Genomic DNA, 22041 nt, shown 5'->3' on the forward strand with positions numbered 1-22041 from the left:
TCAAAAATGGGAAAAACCAATTTGCCCCATAAAACCCCCCATAAACCCCTGTTCCCATAGTCCGATCATGCTGGTTTGCGAACTCGTTCGAATAAACGTAGGTCTGCATGTTTGTACCAAATTTCATCAAAATCGGATGATTTTTGCTTGAGTTATCGCGCTAACGGGCACATATATAAATATATATGAATTTGAACGGATGGTGTTTTTGGTCTCTAGGGACCTCAAAACGAAAAAGTAAATCGGTCCCGGGTTCAGGTCTTACTATGAGTACTACGGTAATAGCTTATTCCCTATAGGGGAAATTCGCTAAAATAAAACAAAATTTCTGAAAAACTAAAACTCCAAATTTAAATTATGGCTTTGACATTCCCTTCCTCTCAAAGTTATCTTCCCTTCAATAAAAAATCATAAAAATCTGATAAATTGTTGATTCACAAGTCACAACCTTTTTTGGGCAAAAATCCTCTTCACGTATTAAAAAAAGGATTAGGTTTATGAAGTGTTGTAAAAAGTTGAATTGTGCAAATACCATGATATAGTTGAAACAAAACAAAAAAATATATTCTAAGTAGGAGTTGGAAATGTTCTACATATTTGGGACAACTGAATGTGATTGAAAAATGTAAGTGGGTTAAATGAGCATCACACATATTAAGATCACAATTTATTGATGCATTTAGTAATTCTATTTAATTAAATTAACGCAGCATGATGGATTTTAAATTATTTACTATAATGAGCAATCTACTGCAATCAACCAATTAGCTAAAAAGATTTGCCTTAGAGGGACAAATTTGAAATGAGCAGTTTAATTTGTGTTGCTAGCCAGTACTGTTAGCGTATCTGACTTCGGTGACTGAGGGACGGGTTCAATTCCTGGGACATCAACAAAACATTTAATGGGTTTGGACCGCTTTCCCTTAAAAGTGTTTGACTTTTCTTCGTTACAAAAACGCCACTGGGGTAGCCACGTCAGGGAAAAGAAAGAAAAAAATTGTGAGTGAAAATACGTTTTTAATAACCTCAATGGCATGTGATGGATGCCTAGTAGGTACTTACAACTTGTCCGCATAGTTGGTCCAAGCAACGAATGCTCAAAAAAGGGTAAAGAGAAAAATGTTTGGAACACAATTTCTGACTTCTTATTTTTGTTTCATATAGTTAAGAAACATATCACAAGTCCCCACCTCTAGCCCTTGTGCTGTGGGGGAGGGGGGGGGCTTGAAGTTCATTTTTCCGTGCCGAAATCTCGGAAACCATGGGTCCAAGCGAAATGATGGTAACAAAATGAAAGCTTATGAAATTGCCAGCAAGTTTGTAATTTACCACTTTCTAATATCTTGTATGTTTTTTTGAGGTATTAACTATTAAACGTTTGTAAATTTATAATTAGGATATAATAAGTAAATAAGTATATGTTATTAAATTTACAGATAGTAAATAAATACCCCCGCTGCAGCAAACCTGCCGACTAAGCGAATTTCCATATGTCTGAATTGATTTTCAATTAAATTTAAATAACATTAGGTTTAACGAGTACCTAGGTTTGCTGCTACAACAAAATTAATAAAGAGTGTGTTTTTAATAAAACATTAATAGCTTGGTATAAGATAAATAAATTTGCCAAGATTGATCAAAATATATCCATAAACAAGCAAACTACATTTTACAATATTCTCCATAAGAATAACATGGGAATTTTAAATTAAAATTGTTTGAATTTTTTCTGTCACTAATATCCGAAAAAAACCACTGATATACTAAATTATTTGGTTTTTTAACCTCTAAGAAGGTTTATAGAGTAAGTGGGAAATTTTATGTTTCGAGTGTCAAAAATGAGAAAGACCAATTTTTACCCCATAAAATCCTGTTACCATGGTCGGATCATGATGGTTCACAAACTCATTCAAGTTTATCCTGCCTAACACCTTAAAACCAAATTTCATCAAAATCTGACAAAAATTACTCATGTTATCGTGTTCACGGACATATATAAACATTTTTTAATAAATGGTGTTTTTGGCCTCTGGGGACATCAAAATGAAAAAGTAAATCGGTCTCGGGCCTAGGTCTTACTGTGCCACTTACGGTAATAGCTACTTCCCTATACTGTATATGGAAATTCGCTAAAAGAAAAACAAATTTGGCACCCTTTTTAACCCTTTCAAAAATTAAAACAAAAAACTACCTGTGAAACCAATTTGTTTTCTTAAAATTATTAGGCCTCTCTGCTAAAACGATGTAACTCTGAACATTATTTAAATACTACTTGCTGGACAAAGATATAGTGATAGAATCAACAAACATTATAGTTATTGTTAAATTTATGTTATTGTCTCACTCCTGGGGCCCTATTTTTTAAATGGTTGACTGTTGAGTTGAGTGTCGAGTCATTCTATTTCCAATCGTTTCGTATTTTTGAAACGGTTGACGGTGGACTTATACAACCAAAACTACTCAACACCTATCGAGCTGTTGAGTGGAGGTTGACTGCACTTTCTTCTTCCGCTCTTTCGGCAAAAAATTACTCTTTTTGAGACGACGCCATATTGTTTTGTTATTGCTTTAATTTACTAATTGCGATTTAGAGGTTATGTATTTGTTGTCAATGTATTAGCACCCAATTATGCGATTGTTTTCTGTAGAATAATCGCATTTTAATTTTATTTACTGTGTCAATACTAGACTATTTAATCAAGGGTTTTAATCTTGTTGGAATGTTTGAAATAGACTAGGCATACTAATTGAACTTATTATAAGATAATTATTGTTATTAGACCTATGATTTAAGGCATTAAAGATTGTGGTAGAGAGAAACAATATCATAGTTTGTTTCAATACCATTCACCAAATAAAGGGATCAAATTAATTTAAGTTACGATATGCTTCCAGTGCAATGGCAAATGGCCGCTTTAACCTAAATAAAAAACAATTAAAAATAACATAAAACAAACCGATGAAGGAAACTAAAATAAGGTGATGTGTTCCGAAATAGATACGAAGAAAGCAATTAATAATGTATTTAGGATGAGTGTAGGACCTAAAGTAAAGTGCAGCCTATGCCTAAACTTATAATTAATTACACCCTAAAACAAACATCCATAGTAAATTTTATTTTTAATACTTAAGTTTAGCCTATATAAGTTAAGGTACTTTGCAATCACTAAGATTAAATTAAGCAAGACATAACCCATTATAACCTCAATCCCTCAAGAACGGAGTTGACGTTGACAGTTTACCTCAGTGTCTCGAAATATGGCAGATTGGATTGAGATTAGCTGCCAGATTTTAGAGTAAGAAGAGGTTAAATCGAAGTCCGCAAGAACTCTGCATTGTGATTGGTTCAAAATGACGTCATCTGAATTTTTGACGGTCGTATGCTCTACATTTCCACCACGAGTCTCTCAACTAGTGATTCCCAACTCGCTTCCCAACTGTTGGGTTTCAAAAATACCAAATCATGTTGTTGGTTGAGTTGAGTGCTGACGATTGACTCAACTGTCAACCATTTCAAAAATAGGGCCCCTGGGGCCCTATTTTTGAAATGGTTGACTGTTGAGTTGAGTGTCGAGTCATTCTATTTCCAATCGTTTCGTATTTTTGAAACGGTTGACGGTGGACTTATACAACCAAAACTACTCAACACCCGGTGGGGCACACGGGAGGGACTAAGGCTAACATATCTTGTAGTGTCAGCGTTCGCCGCTAGGACTGCTAAGTTGAAAAAATTTAAATTAATTTTTAATTTTTTATTTTTTGTTATAAAATTAACTTTTTAATTATAAAATATTGTTTTAAAATTATAAAATAAATTTTTAATTTTTAAAATTAAACTGTCATAACATAACCTAACCAACCAGACTGGCTGATAATATAAAAACTAAGATAAAAATCTAATTAATGATTACTTATAATTTTTAATTAATTTTAAAATTTAGTATTATAAAATTAAACTGTCATAACCTAACCTAACCAACCAAACTTGCTGATATGAAAAATTTGTTGACAAAAAGTTAGTGCTGCCAGCGGGTTTCGAACCCCGGACCTCCTGAACACCAATCCGAAACGCTACCAACTATGCCACAAACACCGCTGAAATCACATCGTTTCGTTACGGTAATCGTGTCGCCTCAAGAGAAGACATTAACCACTAGAGATATGACGTCACTACACCTTAGCCTTAGTCCCTTCCGTGTGCCCATTCCACTCAACACCTATCGAGCTGTTGAGTGGAGGTTGACTGCACTTTCTTCTTCCTCTCTTTCGGCAAAAAATTACTCTTTTTGAGACGACGCCATATTGTTTTGTTATTGCTTTAATTTACTAATTGCGATTTAGAGGTTATGTATTTGTTGTCAATGTATTAGCACCCAATTATGCGATTGTTTTCTGTAGAATAATTGCATTTTAATTTTATTTACTGTGTCAATACTAGACTATTTAATCAAGGGTTTTATTCTTGTTGGAATGTTTGAAATAGACTAGGCATACTAATTGAACTTATTATAAGATAATTATTGTTATTAGACCTATGATATAAGGTATTAAATATTGTGGTAGAGAGAAACAATATCATAGTTTGTTTCAATACTATTCACCTAATAAAGGGATCAAATTAATTTAAGTTACGATATGCTTCCAGTGCAATGGCAAATAGCCGCTTTAACCTAAATAAAAAACAATTAAAATTAACATAAAACAAACCGATGAAGGAAACTAAAATAAGGTTATGTGTTCCGAAATAGAGACGAAGAAAGCAAATAATAATGTATCTAGGATGAGTGTAGGACCTAAAGTAAAGTGCAGCCTATGCCTAAACTTATAACTAGCTAGTAGCTACATCCTAAAACAAACATCCATAGTAAATTTTATTTTTTATACTTAAGTTTATTACTTTATTTAGTTTACTTTAGTTTATTACTTAAGTTAAGGTACTTTGCAATCACTAAGATTAAGCAAGACATAACCTCAATCTCAATCTCTCAAGAACGGAGTTGACAGTTTACCTCAGTGTCTCGAAATATGGCAGAGGCAGATTGAGATTAGCTCAGCTGCCAGATTTTAGAGTAAGAAGAGGTTAAATCGAAGTCCGCAAGAACTCTGCATTGTGATTGGTTCAAAATGACGTCATCTGAATTGTTGACGGTCGTATGCTCTACATTTCCACCACGAGTCTCTCAACTAGTGATTCCCAACTCGCTTCCCAACTGTTGGGTTTCAAAAATACCAAATCATGTTGTTGGTTGAGTTGAGTGCTGACGATTGACTCAACTGTCAACCATTTCAAAAATAGGGCCCCTTGCAACGTGAAGGTACGAAATAGTGAGCGCGTAGCATGCAGGCAACGTCGTATGCGCGACCCGACATAATACGAAATACGTTGGCAGCACTGGCTGTAAATCAGCTGGTCAGCTGTTGTACTGTTGTATTTGTCACTTCACATTAAATGCTATATTAAAAGTTCACTTCTGTGTAAAAGTAGGTTATGTTTCTTCACAAATTTATTTGTTTTATGGTAACTGTAGGAAAAGTATAATGTGCAACTCGAGTTCAAAGTACAATTGCCTCACTCGAGAAACCATTCCGTGAGTAAGGATTTCTCTCAAGTGAGTCAATTGCTCACTTTTCTCACTAGTTGCACAAATAACTATTTCCGATACTAGAATTGAAACTAACTATATACAGTAAATACATTGCCAGCTAGTACCAGGGATCTTGATCCCCGCAAGTTTAAGCAAACAGTTGAAACATCTTTAAAAAACGCCTCTCTACCCTATAGGATAATTTTTTGAAGAGATCAAAAAGCTATAAATCCTCTGCCGCCAATCTGTAAGTAAACATTAAACTAAAGTTTTATTTTTTATTTTCTTTGTGACGATAGATTGCACAGTTCTAATTATTAGTACCGTTATAGTGTAGTTTAGTCATCTATCCAGCAACTGCTGGTTAAAGCTGAAGACAAGAAGTATGAAGTAAGTAGGTAAGTATGAAGTATAAGACATAAGATCATTTTATTTCCTTTAGAACTTAAAATACACAAGTCATTGGAAAATGTAATTCTAACACAAATATCAAAAGATGTTTGTTACGTATCCAAACAGGTTTATTGCCTTTCGAAATACTATGAAAGAGAATGAGATTGACCTTGTAAAATGATAATGAAGACCTTGGGACGGGTACAAAAAAAGGTTTAGTTCAAACTCTCATTATTATCGGATTAGACCCGTCAATCAAGTACAAGGTGTATGTAAACGTAAATATAGGGCAATGAAGCGGGACGTTGGACATTTCAAAACATCGATAACTTCGATTTAACGATAAGCTCATTCGGTTACTGAATCGACTTTCGTGCGATCAATCATCATAATACCAATACCATACCATTGCCATTTTGATCATCCTCCCACCACTTTAGTGTAAATGTTGACAACATTAAACGCTTAGTTTATTACTTATAGCCTATGGTTCAATGTCGTCGTAAATAGAAGTAGACTTGGCTTAAGACGTAATAATACAACAATCTACTATAGTAATCATAATCAATAACGATTTACCAGGGGTTTTAGCAGAATACTTTTCCAGGATACATTCATCATCATCGTCATCTATAATTAATTGTTTTCTCAAACCAGTTTAGTTTTTGCTACAAGAGCAGTTTTTATTTTCCAAATAAGTAGGCCTACCGGTACCTGGGCATACAGTTTAGTACGTAGTTTTATTCTATGATGGTGATTTTACAAGGACCGGTACTCCGAAGCGACTCTCGATGATCGGATACATTGATATATCGCATTATGAAAGGGTGGTATATGGTGCGCATGTCACCTATATCATATCGACGTAGCTCCTAGCTCCGCCCTTGTTAGCGCTAGTGCTGTCGTCAGGGGGTGGAAGGGAGACAGAAGACAGTGACAGACTGACAGTAGTGTTAAAGTTATTCTAGAACCCCTTATCTCTACACCCTTCCTTGCTTGAAACCACTTGATTAGCGAAAAATGACTTTACCGCAATTTAATGCGAATTCCCTTGGCAGTAGAGCATTCTATGCTTACCCAGACCATTTCTGGTACGACTTGCAGTGCTAATAATACTTAAAGGTACGAAATGTGCAAATTATTGTTACTTGTGTCATTGTGGCTTCAATGGCCTTTGTAGATTATGTAAATTACTTCCTTTGTTTTGATCTAAAAACGATTTGTATTTACATAATTGTTTTAGTTAGGAGTATTTAGTTTATTTATATGTTATTAACATACCTAATATCTAGTACTGTATATTAATTGAGATTAGATTGCATAAACTCAAAATCCATTTTGCATTTGACAAGAGTTAAAAAAGAGAGTTAAAATACATCTGGGAGGGGGGGGGTCATATTTTAATCACGTTTTTATTAGTTACAATTTAAACGTATGTAGGATATTGTATAAACAACTGTCAATGGCAAATATACGTTAAGACATGGGCCTAAGCCAACAAAAATGAAAATAGTGTTTTTTGATTAATAATAATTCCCAAAATGTGATTCGCTCTACAATTTGTACCTATTATATATTTTTGTAAAATATTTAGTTTTATAGAAAGATTTTATATTTAGTTTAAATAGGTAGGTCTATCTGACAATGATTCAAATATGCGTCATTGTATTTGACTAACGACAAATACAATTCTTGAAATCTGAACTACATTAAAACTAACAAAACTACCTAAGTTACTATTATGCATATAAATCCATTGGAAGTATCACTTAAAAATGTAAACCGTTCTTGTAAAAATCTACTAGTATTATATTTTGTAACAGAAGAATACATTATCTATACCGTAATAAAGCTTCTTTATGCCAAGAACCAGATCCGATCCTAGAAATTGACCCTGCTAAGCCAACAAGTTAAAAATCCCTAAAGTCCCGTTCCCATTCGTGACAATTCGCTCTGTGGGAACGACGCGGAGTGAATTTCCTGTGACGTCTAGGTGTGATTAAGATCTAAGAACGCGGATTAAAGAGGTTTAATATTTGGGTGTGAGCAGCTAACATTTTTGCATTCCTGGCTGTTTTTTGGCGGTAGTTTATAGTGATGTGTTAGTGTGATGGAGTTGTACAAGTTCAAGGGAGTGCTGTTGGAGCCATTGGGATTGCGTGTAATGAATTTTCATTAAAATTAAACTTTAAAGTTTCTTGAACTGTACACTGCAGAACGGTTACTGTACGATGCAAAACTACAAAGATCATGTTTTGAGGAATGCAGCAAACAGGAATCATCCCTTTCTAGCATCCACTTTCCAACCCAAAACCGCAGTTTCTTCTTTTTTCTAATTACTTTCCGCGACCGCAGTTTTTCAGCTGAAATGCACTTAAGACAGAACTTACAACAGTAACTTACAACTCTCAACAACATGCTCTGCCATCGTTGTCTCAACTTGTCTACTAATTGCCTAAAATTGTACTAAAAACTGAACAACTGCACGCACAACTCTCAAACACTCTGCTATCGTTGTCTTTCTGAAGGGCTGGAAACTAAATCCAAAAGATTGACTATGAAGCTTGGCCAGCATGATGATCGGAGAGCAAAAATTCATGTCCCGAGGGAACCCGGCTTGGCTATAATTAATCACTCCTTCTTAGTTTTTGACCAGCCAGAGCCAAATAGACAGCGTCTAATTTTAAACTTACTACTTATAAAAAGTTATATTTTACTCTCAACTATTTAAAGGAAAACACTTAATAATGAATAATCCATTATAAAATCCAATGAAACTGTACATGAGGCAAAACTATCCTGAGTTGAACTAATTGGAAAGTTCCAGTACCCTCAAACAATTATAACCTTTAATTTTAAGACTTTAAAGATCTCTAATAAAAAAAATTAAAACAGTAAACCAGTAAAAAAACAAATAGGCCTACCTAAATTAAGACTTGAATATAAGTTAAAGTTATAGTTTGTTCCCCATTTACAAATTTAAAAAGATATGGTTAGTGCTTGAAAAAAAAAATCATAATTTGTTTTTTAGTTTTGATCATATCACAAAACATTTATGTCTGATGTTATTTTTAGGAATCATTGTGAACATTTTCCACGATACATAAAGTTAACGATCGAAAGTTTTCATAATGGTTTGGGATCTGTAATGTTATATGATTTAGGAAAGAAATAGTAGGCTACCTAAAACAACAAGATTAGAAAAAAAACCCAGACAAGCTGGAAAATCACAAAGGAAATCCTAGAATGAGAACTTGTCTTTTACTAATCGTAATATTAAATTATTTGTATTACTAATTTAGATGGGAACCCCACCTGAGTGCATTTAACCATTTGTGAGATGCCTTGTGTAGCTTACTGATTGACTGTTTTATTAGTCAGGAGTGTATAGGACCATTATTTATCAAAAGCTCAATGAACTTACGATTACTTACAATGAATACAGCTGGGTCCAGTTTTGAACTATAAAAAATGTTCACAGTCATCCCCGAAATAACATGAACTAAAAATGTACTACAGACAAAGGGAGACAAGTTTGTGATACACCAATGGGAGAGACAACAAGAGGGGAGGGGGGAGACATCCCCACCATTTTCAACCCCCATAGAGTGCGAGCCCCACCTAACTTGGTGGTTACAAACGAGGCTCCTAGAGGAAGTGTCCCGAATGGTCCTTACGGTCGAACTTCTCACACAACTCTTCACTCTGACACAGGTAAGTTCAAATGTATTGTAAGGAAAGATCTATATTACGGTGTATTTTTTTAGTGGTGCCAAATAGGTAATAAAAAATTAAAATAATTTGTATTAGCATAGTACAGTAATACAAAGTTATTTATATAGGAAATAGTGTTTTTATATATTTTGTGCTTAAACATTATTTCAGGCATATACTGTAGGCGAGAGTTAAGAAGTCCTCTGAGCCAGAGCGAATGCAGCAATGTTGGAATGTTGCCGCGCGGTATTTGCAGGTTCACCACCCTCTCTCAGCACGGGGGAGTGACATTTCACAGAGTGAATCATGTCGAATACTTGTCACATTGACAACAGATGAGTAATACAGTGACAATCGCTTCCATTGCTTCAGGCACCAAAAGTATTCTTACAGTGAGGGTATTTTGCGATTTACTATTATGGAAAACGTTAGGAAACGTGGGACAACAATTCACAGTGGGGAGAGAAACTTTAATTCGTAGATTGGTTGAAGTTTGTGATAAAGAATGCAGTTAAAGAAAGAGCTTTATCAGTTTCGATCGAAAAAGCGACAGAGCGTACTAAAAATAAAATAAAAACACAGTTGTCTGTTTTGGTTTTAACCCTGTGGATGTGAGCCCTGACTGACTGCCGTGTGGAACATGAGCACGCGTCGAGCCGTCGAGTAGCAAGCGCCTGCCTTTTTAGAATAGGCCAGGGCTCAGGGGACTTCTTAACTCTCGCCTACAGTAATGCTGTCCTACAATAGCAAATTTGGATAGGATACTTAAACCTTAAAACATAGCAATCAGAATAATTTTGAAATTAGAACACAAAGAAACTGCCAAACAAATTCAAAGAATTGAAAATGTTAATAGTGTAAGGGCAATATACAGGCTATAAAAAAGTCCTGGGACGGTTAAATATTTCATAAATTAATAAACATAGAGCTTCAAAACTCGGTACAAAGTTACTGGGCATTAAAATCATAAGACATTATTCAGTGATGTCCATCCATATGGGCAAGAGGGGGCTCGAGCCCACCCTTTGATACCCTACCAGGCTGACCATACAGACTGAGAATCCTGGGAGGTTTGCGTATATTTGTTAAATCAGGAACTAAGCGGAAATTTTGAACTTGCACTGGGAAAACCAGTTTTAGGCTGCAGTCACAGTAAAATTGCCATCGTCATCCGTGGTCACCGCGAAATCGTCAACACCTCCTGAGGTCACGGCAACATTAAGAAGATATTCCACGTCCATGACAAGATCGAGAACATCTTCCTCGATCACTGTAAAATCCTAATCATAATCCGCGATCTCGGTGAAGCGTAAAAATACGTTCTGCAATGTCAACGAAGGCGTAAAAACCGTCCGGTAAAATAGAGAACATATTCTACTGTCACAGCAAAATTGAGAACATCTTCAGTAGTGAAAATCATGAACATCTACCGCGGCCACTGTAAAATCGAGAACATATCGTGTGTGATCATGGCGAAATCCTAAACATCTTCTGCGGTCATAGAAAAATTAAGAACATCTTCCGTAGTCATGGCAAAATCATGAACGTCTTCGAAGGTCACGGCAAAATCGAGAACATCATCCGTGGTCTTGGCAAAATCATCCATATTTTCCGAAGTAAAAACAATCTTGGACATCCTCTGCAGTCACGGGACATCATCGTCTCCCAGTGTCACGGTAAAATCGTAAATTTTCAATCGCATATCTTCGTAAACGGTCTCCGCGGTTGCAGAAATTCATGCTCGGTTTGTCTCGACTCGATCCAAGCTTGGTCCGACAATCTATTTCTGTTCGTACGGATCTCTCATCCCAACGGTAGGTCCTACCAGACACAAAAATACGGAGCACCCTCAGATTCTTAGTATAAGGTACACTTGGGGACCATAGGAATCACGGCAGAGTAGCCAGGTTTTTATGTCTGTAAACCTGTAGTAAGTATTAACATTTTAAAATCAATGAAATGAAATGAAAATCCTTCTTTATTCAGGCGAACTTAGGACTTCATGGTCCTTTCTTACTGTTAACCTCTAAAAAACTAACAATAATAATAAAACATTAACAAAATAAAACAACAAAGATTACAATAAAGAAATAGGTGTAACAACATTGCATAAATTAATTTCTCTAACACACAATCACATACACATACACCCTCTTGCTGCACCCAGGCCTAATGCACGCCATCCCGCCACGACATGGCCATTCGGTCAAGGTAATATTCTTTCAGTGCCACCGTCAGTCAGGATCGATTTTCTAAGCAATGCAGCTTAAGTTGACAATGAAAATGAGACGTAGGAATTGGCTTACTCTGTAAGTCGCTAAAACCTGGCCGTGCCCACTGCATGGAGCGTTGCCAACCTTGTACGACGAAATAATCGTACAATGCCGTATTTCAAAATGTCAGTTTCAATAAAGATAATTGTTGTTGGTTTTTTAATCATAAATTCCACTTATACGCAGCTACCTAGCCCAGAGTAATTAAAAGGCAATAAAAAAAATCATTAAAAAGCTATTGTTTTGTATTTAACTGTTCAATGGCCAATTAAATGTTTATGATTTCTATCTTAAATAAACATCAGTATTATAGGAAAATAACACAATATTGAAAAATATTTTCAAAATTTAAGTGTAAAATGACACGTTTTTAGGCCGTTTCAACTCTTTATTAACCAGAGTTTAGAGGCAAAATACTATGGTTTAACTCCAGAATATTGACTAAAAAATTAAAGGATTTTGAACCCATTAGAATGTTTTTGCATTAACATATCACACAAGACCCTTTGACCATAAGTATTTGAACGTTGAAAGCTATTACCTTTTTATTTCAAGTACGGAAATACTTTTACTGATATTACAATGTTTCAAATGATTAAGAGTTTTTAAAATAATCCTGTATGTACATTTTTAGTTATTCTACCTTATAATAAGTTTCTATAATGCATTACTTATTATTCCTTATTACAAAAAAATCCAAAGCAGAAGTATTGTTTTAGCTGGTTTACTCTTATCCTGAATTTAAAGGGTAACAGTTCAAAACAAAGAAATATGTTTACTATTTTAAAGGACAGTAATAATAAAAATAAAAATAAAACTTATTCAAAAGATACTTAAATGTTACAACTTTTTTTAATCTATACTTATTTAATACGCAAGCAGGATTTTTGTGACAATTACTCCTCCGAAACTACTAAACCGATTGACATGTTTTTGGTCTCATTGGAAAGAGCGTAACGTGAATTTGTGCAGGAAACTTTCTTTTTAGGGAAATAATTAGAGAGTGAGGCCCTGGAGCCCTTTAAAGTTTCGTATTTCTCCATAAGATTAACATATATGGGAAACAAAAATTGTTATGAAACTCCAGCTGTTGTCAGAAATTAAAAGTGAGAAGAAGAACCTATGCTGTAAACCGTTAATAAGTTTACTAATTTAACAGTTTGCTACAAACATTTACTGACTTGGTTGAAATGAAATGTTTACTACTTGTATTTGGATTGGCGTAAATATTACAATGGAAAAAAGTGAGAGAGCCTGGATAGATTGATATCTTAAAAAGAAAACTGAATTAACACTATGCTGCATTTCTTATTAATCATTGAAAGAGCCCATTTGCAAACTATGGAACCATAGGAAAGTCATAGAACACCACCAAGGAGAAGAAATATAAATGTTTTTTTAAATTTATAATGTTATTATGGGTAACCTAATGCGGCTACGAGTAAGGCTATTTGTAGAAAACGCTAAAAAACAAGATCAGCTTTTAACAACAATGATAAGATATTTACAAGAAATTGTGATTATATCGATCTGTTATGTACCTACATCATGAGTATTTCCAAAATCTTTGAGTTGAATCTTTTAAAGTCATCAGAAATTATGACTGTTTTTCGTTTTAAAATAACGCCTTTAATACTTAGCAATTGCTCGAATTCGAGCAACAGGGACACTAGTAGTACAATATATGCTATGAATAAGTTATTCGATGGCCCAATTTGACAAACCCATTTGACTTGGTTTTGACCGACTAAAATGATGTAGCCTAAGACAGGCTATCTACTTCGATTTCCCTTTCCTAATTAATATGAGCCAGTGCAATCCCGTTCAATCGGTCTTCCGTCATGGTTACCTGAGATAAGTTTTTATTCTTCTCAGTGAAGATTACCCATTTTATCTAGTGTAGGCCTAAATTGGATACCCAAGAGGCCCACCCCTAGCCCCTCTCTGGATCCGCCACTGGTACAACCTTGTGGAAGATTTCTTTTGGCTAAAAAAGATGAAATTACAATTTCACGTGGATGTCAAATTATTTAGAAACAACTTATAATTTTCAGAAAGCCAATCAGAACAGCCTCAACCTGTGAATAACCGAGGGTTATGCTCACAGCTTCGGTCTTGCAAAAACTCTTGTTGCAGCAAATCTGCAAAAAAGGTAAGGTTTTAAAATATTTATTGTTATCTATAAATATTATACTATCCAATGTTTTGATCTAAAATTTGAAAAGTCAAAACATAAAGTCGATATTAGTGTTCGAGTCCAATACTCAGTGGTATAATAGTAAATTTTCTAGTGCGAGAACGCTCACCACCATGGAAAAAAAACGTGTCACCTATTAAAATATAGGATTTTTGGAAAAAGCAGCCCAGGTGGGAAAAATAACTTGAGAAAGGCGTTTCACAAACTTTCCAAACAAGCTAGAAACACTTGTTTAAAGTTTTCTTTGACAAGCAATCAAACTAGTGGCAAGTGTGAGGCAAGATTTCTAGTTCCCTTCTTAAACACTTGACTTAATCTTTTCTGGGCAAGTTTGTGAAAACTTGAACACCACAGCTTTCTGAAAGCTTTGCTGGCAATTATAATGAATGCCTTAAATAAACATTTGAGACAAACTTATCCTGAATAGCTTTGGGTAAACTAGCCAGGCAAGCCTTAGCAGTTAGTTAAATTTATTAACAAAGTTTTAATATGACGTACTGAACTGTATGATTGGACGTACGATGCGATGACAGCTTGTTTGATAATACCTCATACCGAAGAATTACTTAGTTTTTCTTGGCAAGCTTGTCCACAAGCTTTCCACGGGTTTCCCAGCGCAGGTTTTCTGAGGAAAGCTTGCTTTAGGTGTGTGGCAAGTTTTGGCTGATACGTTTTTCGTAGAAAACGAGGGAAAGACTTGCAGTAAGTTTTCGTCGCTCAAGTTTTCTTAGGAAAACTTGTCTCTGGTGAGTGGAAAGTTTTGTCTGATAAGTTTTTTGATTCAAACAAAAGGAAAGGCTTGCCGTAAGCTTACTTATTACCTGGGAGAGTGGAAACATTCCTGCCCTAACACAACACGGCTAATAAATTCTAAATATGTTTCCTGTAATATCTTTGTTGGTAGTGTTGGATTGTTACTAGGTATTGAAATACACAGTCTAGATCAATTAACTAACTGGATTTATTTTGATTAAGTTACAGCACAAAACATTGTCATAGTCTAGCATAAACGGAAGTAGTTGATGTACAATCTATAACATCCAAACAGTGTTACCAACACAACAAATCACATAGCCTAGCTAAGACAAAGAATAAATATAATATATGGTATATAAACACTATAATACAACAGGTAGTTTTTAAGAATCTAGAACTAATTAACCTTCAAATAATTTAAAACACAGCCTGACTAATAAAATAATCCTATACAATTCCAGGACTTTGTTATAGCTTCATCCTTAATTCTTTCTTGGTCAGGTCGGTTATATCAACTACCAGTTCTTAACACTTAAAGTGCCATGCCAGTTTTTGGATTAATTACCGCAGGGCCAATCAGAATTTTAGTTTTATTTTCAGCTATATATTATGATAGTTTTTATACTTGTTTTTCTTAGTTATAAAATTTCCTTTCAAAAGTAAAAATTTGGAGCCCAAAAAGAATTTTAAGAGACTTAAAAGAGAAGAGAAGAAAAGACGTAATTTCTTTTATGCGATTGCGGCAAAACCATGAATATCTTCTTTGGTCTTGTAGACATAATCATAGTCAAATCAAATCAAATCAAATCAATCAATCTTTATTCCAAGACAACAATGTACAAAAATCATACAATGCTGTATAGGCTGCGTCAATATGTAAACAGTGAATTAATAAAACATTTCAAAGGTCAAAGCAATTGTCAAAATATTCTTCTAAGTCATAAAAACAGTATTTCTATAACAAATTCTTAACAGCTATTTTAAATTTATCTAATGGTAACTCTTGAATATAATATGGTAGATAATTGAATAACTTAATCGAGGAATATTTAAAGCTTTTTTGAGTAATACTAGTAAGTACAGTAATAATTTCTCAGTTTAGCACAGTTTGGTCTTATAACTATGGATATCACAGTGGGAAGACAAAGTGTTTAAGTTCTTTTTACAATACATAAGACAGTGAAAAATATATATACAAATAAGCAGTGTTGGGGAAGCTACTTTTAAAATGTAGCTAGCTACAACTACTGCTACATTTCCAAAAAAGTAGCTTAGCTACAGCTACAGCTACAGATCCGAAAAAGTAGCTAGCTACAACTACAGCTACAATGAAATGTAGCTACAGCTACAATTTTAGCTACTTTTCCAAAGACGTTACTTTTTATTCCACGCACATTAGGTAAATGTAAAATTAATTGCAACTACATTTTTACTGAACAAACATAAAAATACTTTTTTGTGTTACAGAGCCTAGCCTACTGAAATTGGAGTTTATTGCCTTTTTTTACTTTTAATGTTAAAAACGACATTGCTATAAACTTTTAAAGTGATAAGTTGCTTGTTCTATGAATAACACTTTTCAATGTCAAGAAATCGTCCTTTATTGTCATTATGCATAGGGCAAATTGTGCTTCAACCTAGTTGGTACAGAACACGCAGTATCCAGTAACTTATCCTGAAATCGGCTTTTAATTTAAACATGTTGAAATTTGTAAAGTAAAAATAACATGTAGGCCTACTTGGCTATGTAACAAGTTGGCTATAGTAGGCTTGTTCTTGCAAGGACTAAACAGATATATTCCTAATAATTGAACTTGGAAGTGGGTATTCGTCTTAAACCATAGCATAGCCTAGGAATTAATAGTCCTATACAAGAGCTGTTACCAGGAGCAAACTATGCTATTTTTCAATGTAAGTTTCATGTTATATGGAGATTTTTTCGTTACAATTATCATTTAGTCTAGGCATATCTTAAATCACATCAGGTAATTTCCTCTTTGTTAATTTAGTAAACCTTTGAAAAATCTTCGTAATCTAACCAAGGAAGAGCTTGTGATGATAAACCACAATCAACAGCAGAAGCAAAGGTTGATAGACCAGCTTTCTCATTATTTTAAGGTTTAGTGTTGGTTTCCATAAAATCCAAGTTGAAACACTATCGGTATAATAAACTAACTAAATTGATTACTAATTTCCCTGTCAATCACTTGCAAGCATTCAATAGCTTCTCTTGTCACCGGTAACGTTTAAACGTCGTCTGCATCTAGCGATTTTATTTTATCTGACAGTAATCATAGAGTAGTAAATTAAGGAAATGAGAGCCAAAAATGTGGATAACACTAATTTAATGGCCTCCATGTCCACACAACGTTTTAATAGGGAATGAAACGGCTGCAACCAGCTGTATGAAGCCAAGAAAGTAAGGCCTAATTTTTTTGAAAATCTCAGTTTGAAAGAGGTTGTTTCACGTAAGGTTGAGGTTAAGATAAAAATCACTATCTCAAACAATGTTAATGTAGCGAGAAAAGTAGCTAAAATTCCGCTACAACTACTTCAAAAATGTAGCTAGCTACAGCTAAAGCTACAAAATTTTAAAAGTAGCGTAGCTACAGCTAACGCTACAAAAAAAGTAGCGCGCTACTGTAGCGTCGCTACTTGTAGCGCGCTACTTCCCAACACTGCAAATAAGAGGCATGACAGATAAACAACTAAAAATGGGCTTACAATGAGTTTTTGGTGGAACACCAGCAATTAATCTACGAGCTCTCTTCTGCAACACAAATAAAGATTTTACATAACCACAATTAGCCCAAAGAATGGTACCATAGGTAATATGATCAGGTACATACCTTTCCGTCAACAGTTCAATTTTGTAGTGAATAACTCACAACATGTTTCGCCTATTCAGGCATCGTCAGGTGGTATCCTAGCAAGAATGCTTTGTCTTCATCCATGATGGAGTCGTCAAGAAACATTTAAATAAATACACAAACACGCACGAAAACATTTAACAAATGGAGTAGGCCTACTATTACCGGTCGCGGTACGGAGGCAGACTGAATTTGCTGGAATTATGACCTCTATATAAATAACAGAGGAGGGGTCGGTGTTACATAATTCCAGCAAATTCAGTCTGCCTCCGTACCGCGACCGGTAATAGTAGGCCTACTCCATTTGTTAAATGTTTTCGTGCGTGTTTGTGTATTTATTTAAATGTTTCTTGACGACTCCATCATGGATGAAGACAAAGCATTCTTGCTAGGATACCACCTGACGATGCCTGAATAGGCGAAACATGTTGTGAGTTATTCACTACAAAATTGAACTGTTGACGTAAAGGTATGTACCTGATCATATTAGTCTAACAAACAGTTCAGGGGCTAAATCATGAATTTTAACCATAGGTAAGATGACAGTGTATATAGCTATAGTAAACCGTAAGTAGAACTTCCATTGAAACAACATTTTTTAGTTTTCTTAATATAAACATACCTTTGGATATTTTAACAGCTACAAATTCTATATGTGATTCCCACTTCAAGTTGCTCTGAATTAAGATACCTAAAAATTTAACAGATTGTTGATGAGAATCTGTGTTAGCATAAGAAATTTTCAAATCTTGCGTTTTTTAAATTTAAAGATAGTTAATTAACATAACACCAGTCTACCATTGTATTAAAAGAGCCAACAGTGATTCCATTCTGCAAGTCCTTATAGACGAGTCGATTTAGCCCAAAAAAGCCTCTAAGATAGAACAAATTCCAACAAATGGTTTTTCGACGGTTTTTGGTAGTAATAGGTGTAGAAAGAACCAGGAAAAAAGTCTACCAAAATCGGACAACCGGAAGTCGGGTTTTTCCAAGATGGCCGCCGTGAGGCCCTCAAATCGACAAGATGACTGCAAATTCGTCGATTCATAGTTCCAGGATTGGCCGATTTCCACGAAAATTGGCAAACACATGTAGAACTATATTTCCAACCTTAAATATGAAAACTAGGCAGACAAAGTAACCCAAAGATGAATTTTCAGGGTATTATGTACTAAAAAATAAGATTTTTTACCTCAAATATATGTTTTTCTAATATTTTGTACAAAGTTTGTTATAATTTAAAATTTATTTTTTCACCATTAGATTCAACACAAAAAACCTAACAATTTAGTATATTGAATCTTTATTCTGCTTCAATTTGTTACAGAGATATTGAAAGTAATAACTTTAGTATGTTTTCTTGCCGAGATAACTCAATATTAATCTTATGGAGAATAAGCATAAATATTAATATTATTTTTCATTAAACCTATATAGATAAGACTTTTTGTTCTGCTTCATATTATCTGTTTTAATATTTTTTTTACTAAAAATTCCTTTTTTGGCAGTTACCATTGCAGCAAACCTACGTATTCGGTTCCTCAGTTTTAATCATAAAGAGAATAAGCAAAAATCAATTTCTTATTAGTCTGAGAAGTATAGAATATAACCTTAAAAACAATACAAGAAAACGTTTTATGGTTTTATGTTGTAGTTTTGGGTGTGCAGAGTCGGATTTTCCCAACATTAGACAAATTTTGAAAAAAAGATACCATGAGCATTTTCTATGCACAATTTTCTAAATATTGACTTGGGACCAACATCGATATTTATTGGGTGGTCAGTACTTCATTTCGATGGGAAACGTATTTTGGCCGCCATTTTGGATCCACCTTATTGGATATAATTTTTTGTTGTTGTAACGACAGTGTTGTGACATATTATTACTATATATACTAGATTTTCACGCATATTCCATTGCCGAAATCCGTTTTTAAATACATTTTTTTTAACGTTTTGTAATTTGAAATTTTTTTACAATTATTTTCCTTATCTTCAGTTAGTAGTTCATTCTTAAATATTTAATGATGTAAGGGCTTTCATTTGAGCTATTGATCATTAAAATTGGACGAGTTAGAGACGAGCTACCAATCCCAACAAAATATTTAATTTAACTTTTTATAAATCAGTTTTTATTAAATGATTTACATCTCGGGTTATTAATACGTCACCAAGTTCTTTCTGGTCTCAAATTACTCAGTAGAGAATTAGGTTTTTTATTTTATTTCTCACTAAATAATATCTGACTAATTAATAAAAAATGAGTCATGCACCTTAATTTAATATTAAATTATTTGCATTTGAAATTTGTCTTTAGTTAAGTACATATATCCCCAATTCTAATAACTCCCAATAAATAATCCATAAATACAGTAAAAGTCAATACTTTGATGAATCTTTTAAGATTATAAAGAGTATTGGGAGTTATTTTTCGATTTAAGGGTATATGTCTTAAACTAAAGACAAATCTCGAAAAAAAATATTGTTAAATAAGACAGACCCATATTAAATTTGTCACATTTTATTAAGTGATTAAAAAAATTAACCCAAACATTTACTGAGTAATATGAAACCAGAAAGAACTTGGTGGCGTATTAAGAACCCAAGATATAAATATTTTAATAAAAATGTATTTCTAAAAAGTGAAATTTAATATTTTGTTGGGGTTGGTAACTAGTCTCTAACTCGTCAGATTTTAATGATCAATAGCTCAAATGAAAGCCCTTACATCACTAAATGTTTAAGGCTAGAACGAACTGCAAGCGTTAATATGTACTGGAGATATAAGAAAAAATAATCTTAAAAAATGTTCAAAATACGGAACGTCCTTAAGAAATGTATGCAAGAGAATTTTCGTTTGAATATATCTTTAAAACAAAAAAAATATTTAAAAAGTCATTTTGGCAATGGAATGGGCGTGAAAATCTAGTTTAAAATAATGTGTCACAACATTGCCATTACATTAAAAAAAATATTTATATCCAATATGGCCGATCCAAGATGACGGCCAAAAACACGTTCCCTATTGAAATGACACTGTCATTACATTTAACAAAATATTTATACCCAATAGGGGGATCCAAAATGACGGCCAAAAACACGTTCCCTATCGAAATGAAGAAATGACCACCAATAAATATCGGTGGTGGTCTAAAGTCAATATCAATGAAAATGCATGTGGATTTTTTTAAATTTTTCTAATGATGAGAAAATCCGTTATATTAAATCTTGATTTTAGGGGTTTTCCAGTAGACCGATTTTTGGAAATTTTTACTATGTTACTCTGCATACCCAACACTACAACATAAAACCATAAAACGTTTTCTTGCATTTTTTTAAGGTAATATTCTATATTTCTCGGACTAATAAAAAAATTGATTTTTGCTTATTATCTTTATGATTAAAACTGAGGAACCGAATACGTAGGTTTGCTGCAATGGTAACTGCCAAAAAAGGAATTTTTAGTAAAAAAAATATTAAAACAGATAATATGAAGCAGAACAAAAAGTCTTATCTATATAGGTTTAATGAAAAATAATATTAATATTTATGCTTATTCTCCATAAGATTAATATTGAGTTATCTCGGCAAGAAAACATACTAAAGTTATTACTTTCAATATCTCTGTAACAAATTGAAGCAGAATAAAGATTCAATATACTAAATTGTTAGGTTTTTTGTGTTGAATCTAATGGTGAAAAAATAAATTTGAAATTATAACAAACTTTGTACAAAATATTAGAAAAACATAAATTTGAGGGAAAAAATCTTATTTTTTAGCACATAATACCCTGAAAATTCATCTTTGGGTTACTTTGTCTGCCTAGTTTTCATATTTAAGGTTGGAAATATAGTGCTACATGTGTTTGCCAATTTTCGTGGAAATCGGCCAATCCTGGAACTATGAATCGACGAATTTGCAGTCATCTTGTCGATTTGAGGGCCTCACGGCGGCCATCTTGGAAAAACCCGACTTCCGGTTGTCCGATTTTGGTAGACTTTTTTCCTGGTTCTTTCTACACCTATTACTACCAAAAACCGTCGAAAAACCATTTGTTGGAATTTGTTCCATCTCAAGTGCCTATATTGACTCGACTATTATGAGTTTTAAAATTTAGACACACATGATCAGCATACATATAACAAGAAACACATTCATTTTGTAAATTATAAGGCATATCATTAACATAAATAATAAACATCAAAGGTCCTAAGATCAACCCTTGCGGAAACGCCATGTTGAGTCTCCACAA

General features: G+C 33.8%; 1 protein-coding gene across 6 annotated transcripts in view; it reads left to right on the plus strand.

Moving 5' to 3' along the window:
- Positions 1 to 6855: 6855 nt before the first annotated feature.
- The window catches only part of LOC128988958 (putative thiamine transporter SLC35F3), a 69924-nt gene continuing 54738 nt past the window's right edge, over positions 6856 to 22041 (plus strand). For 3 of the 6 annotated variants that reach the window (XM_054410763.1, XM_054410758.1, XM_054410764.1), the window contains exons 1-3: positions 6856 to 7100; positions 9460 to 9692; positions 14020 to 14117. In XM_054410763.1, the coding sequence (XP_054266738.1) occupies positions 9527 to 9692; positions 14020 to 14117 (264 nt within the window). In that variant the 5' untranslated portion in view covers positions 6856 to 7100; positions 9460 to 9526. Of the gene's footprint in view, positions 7101 to 9280; positions 9693 to 14019; positions 14118 to 22041 lie in introns of all 6 variants that reach the window. The other 3 variants (XM_054410760.1, XM_054410761.1, XM_054410762.1) reach the window with 3 other exon arrangements.

The sequence above is a fragment of the Macrosteles quadrilineatus genome, unplaced genomic scaffold, assembly GCF_028750875.1.
Source record: "Macrosteles quadrilineatus isolate MER2022 unplaced genomic scaffold, UCM_ALF_1.0 Scaffold_3__2_contigs__length_128488019, whole genome shotgun sequence".
Classification (NCBI taxonomy): domain Eukaryota; kingdom Metazoa; phylum Arthropoda; class Insecta; order Hemiptera; family Cicadellidae; genus Macrosteles; species Macrosteles quadrilineatus.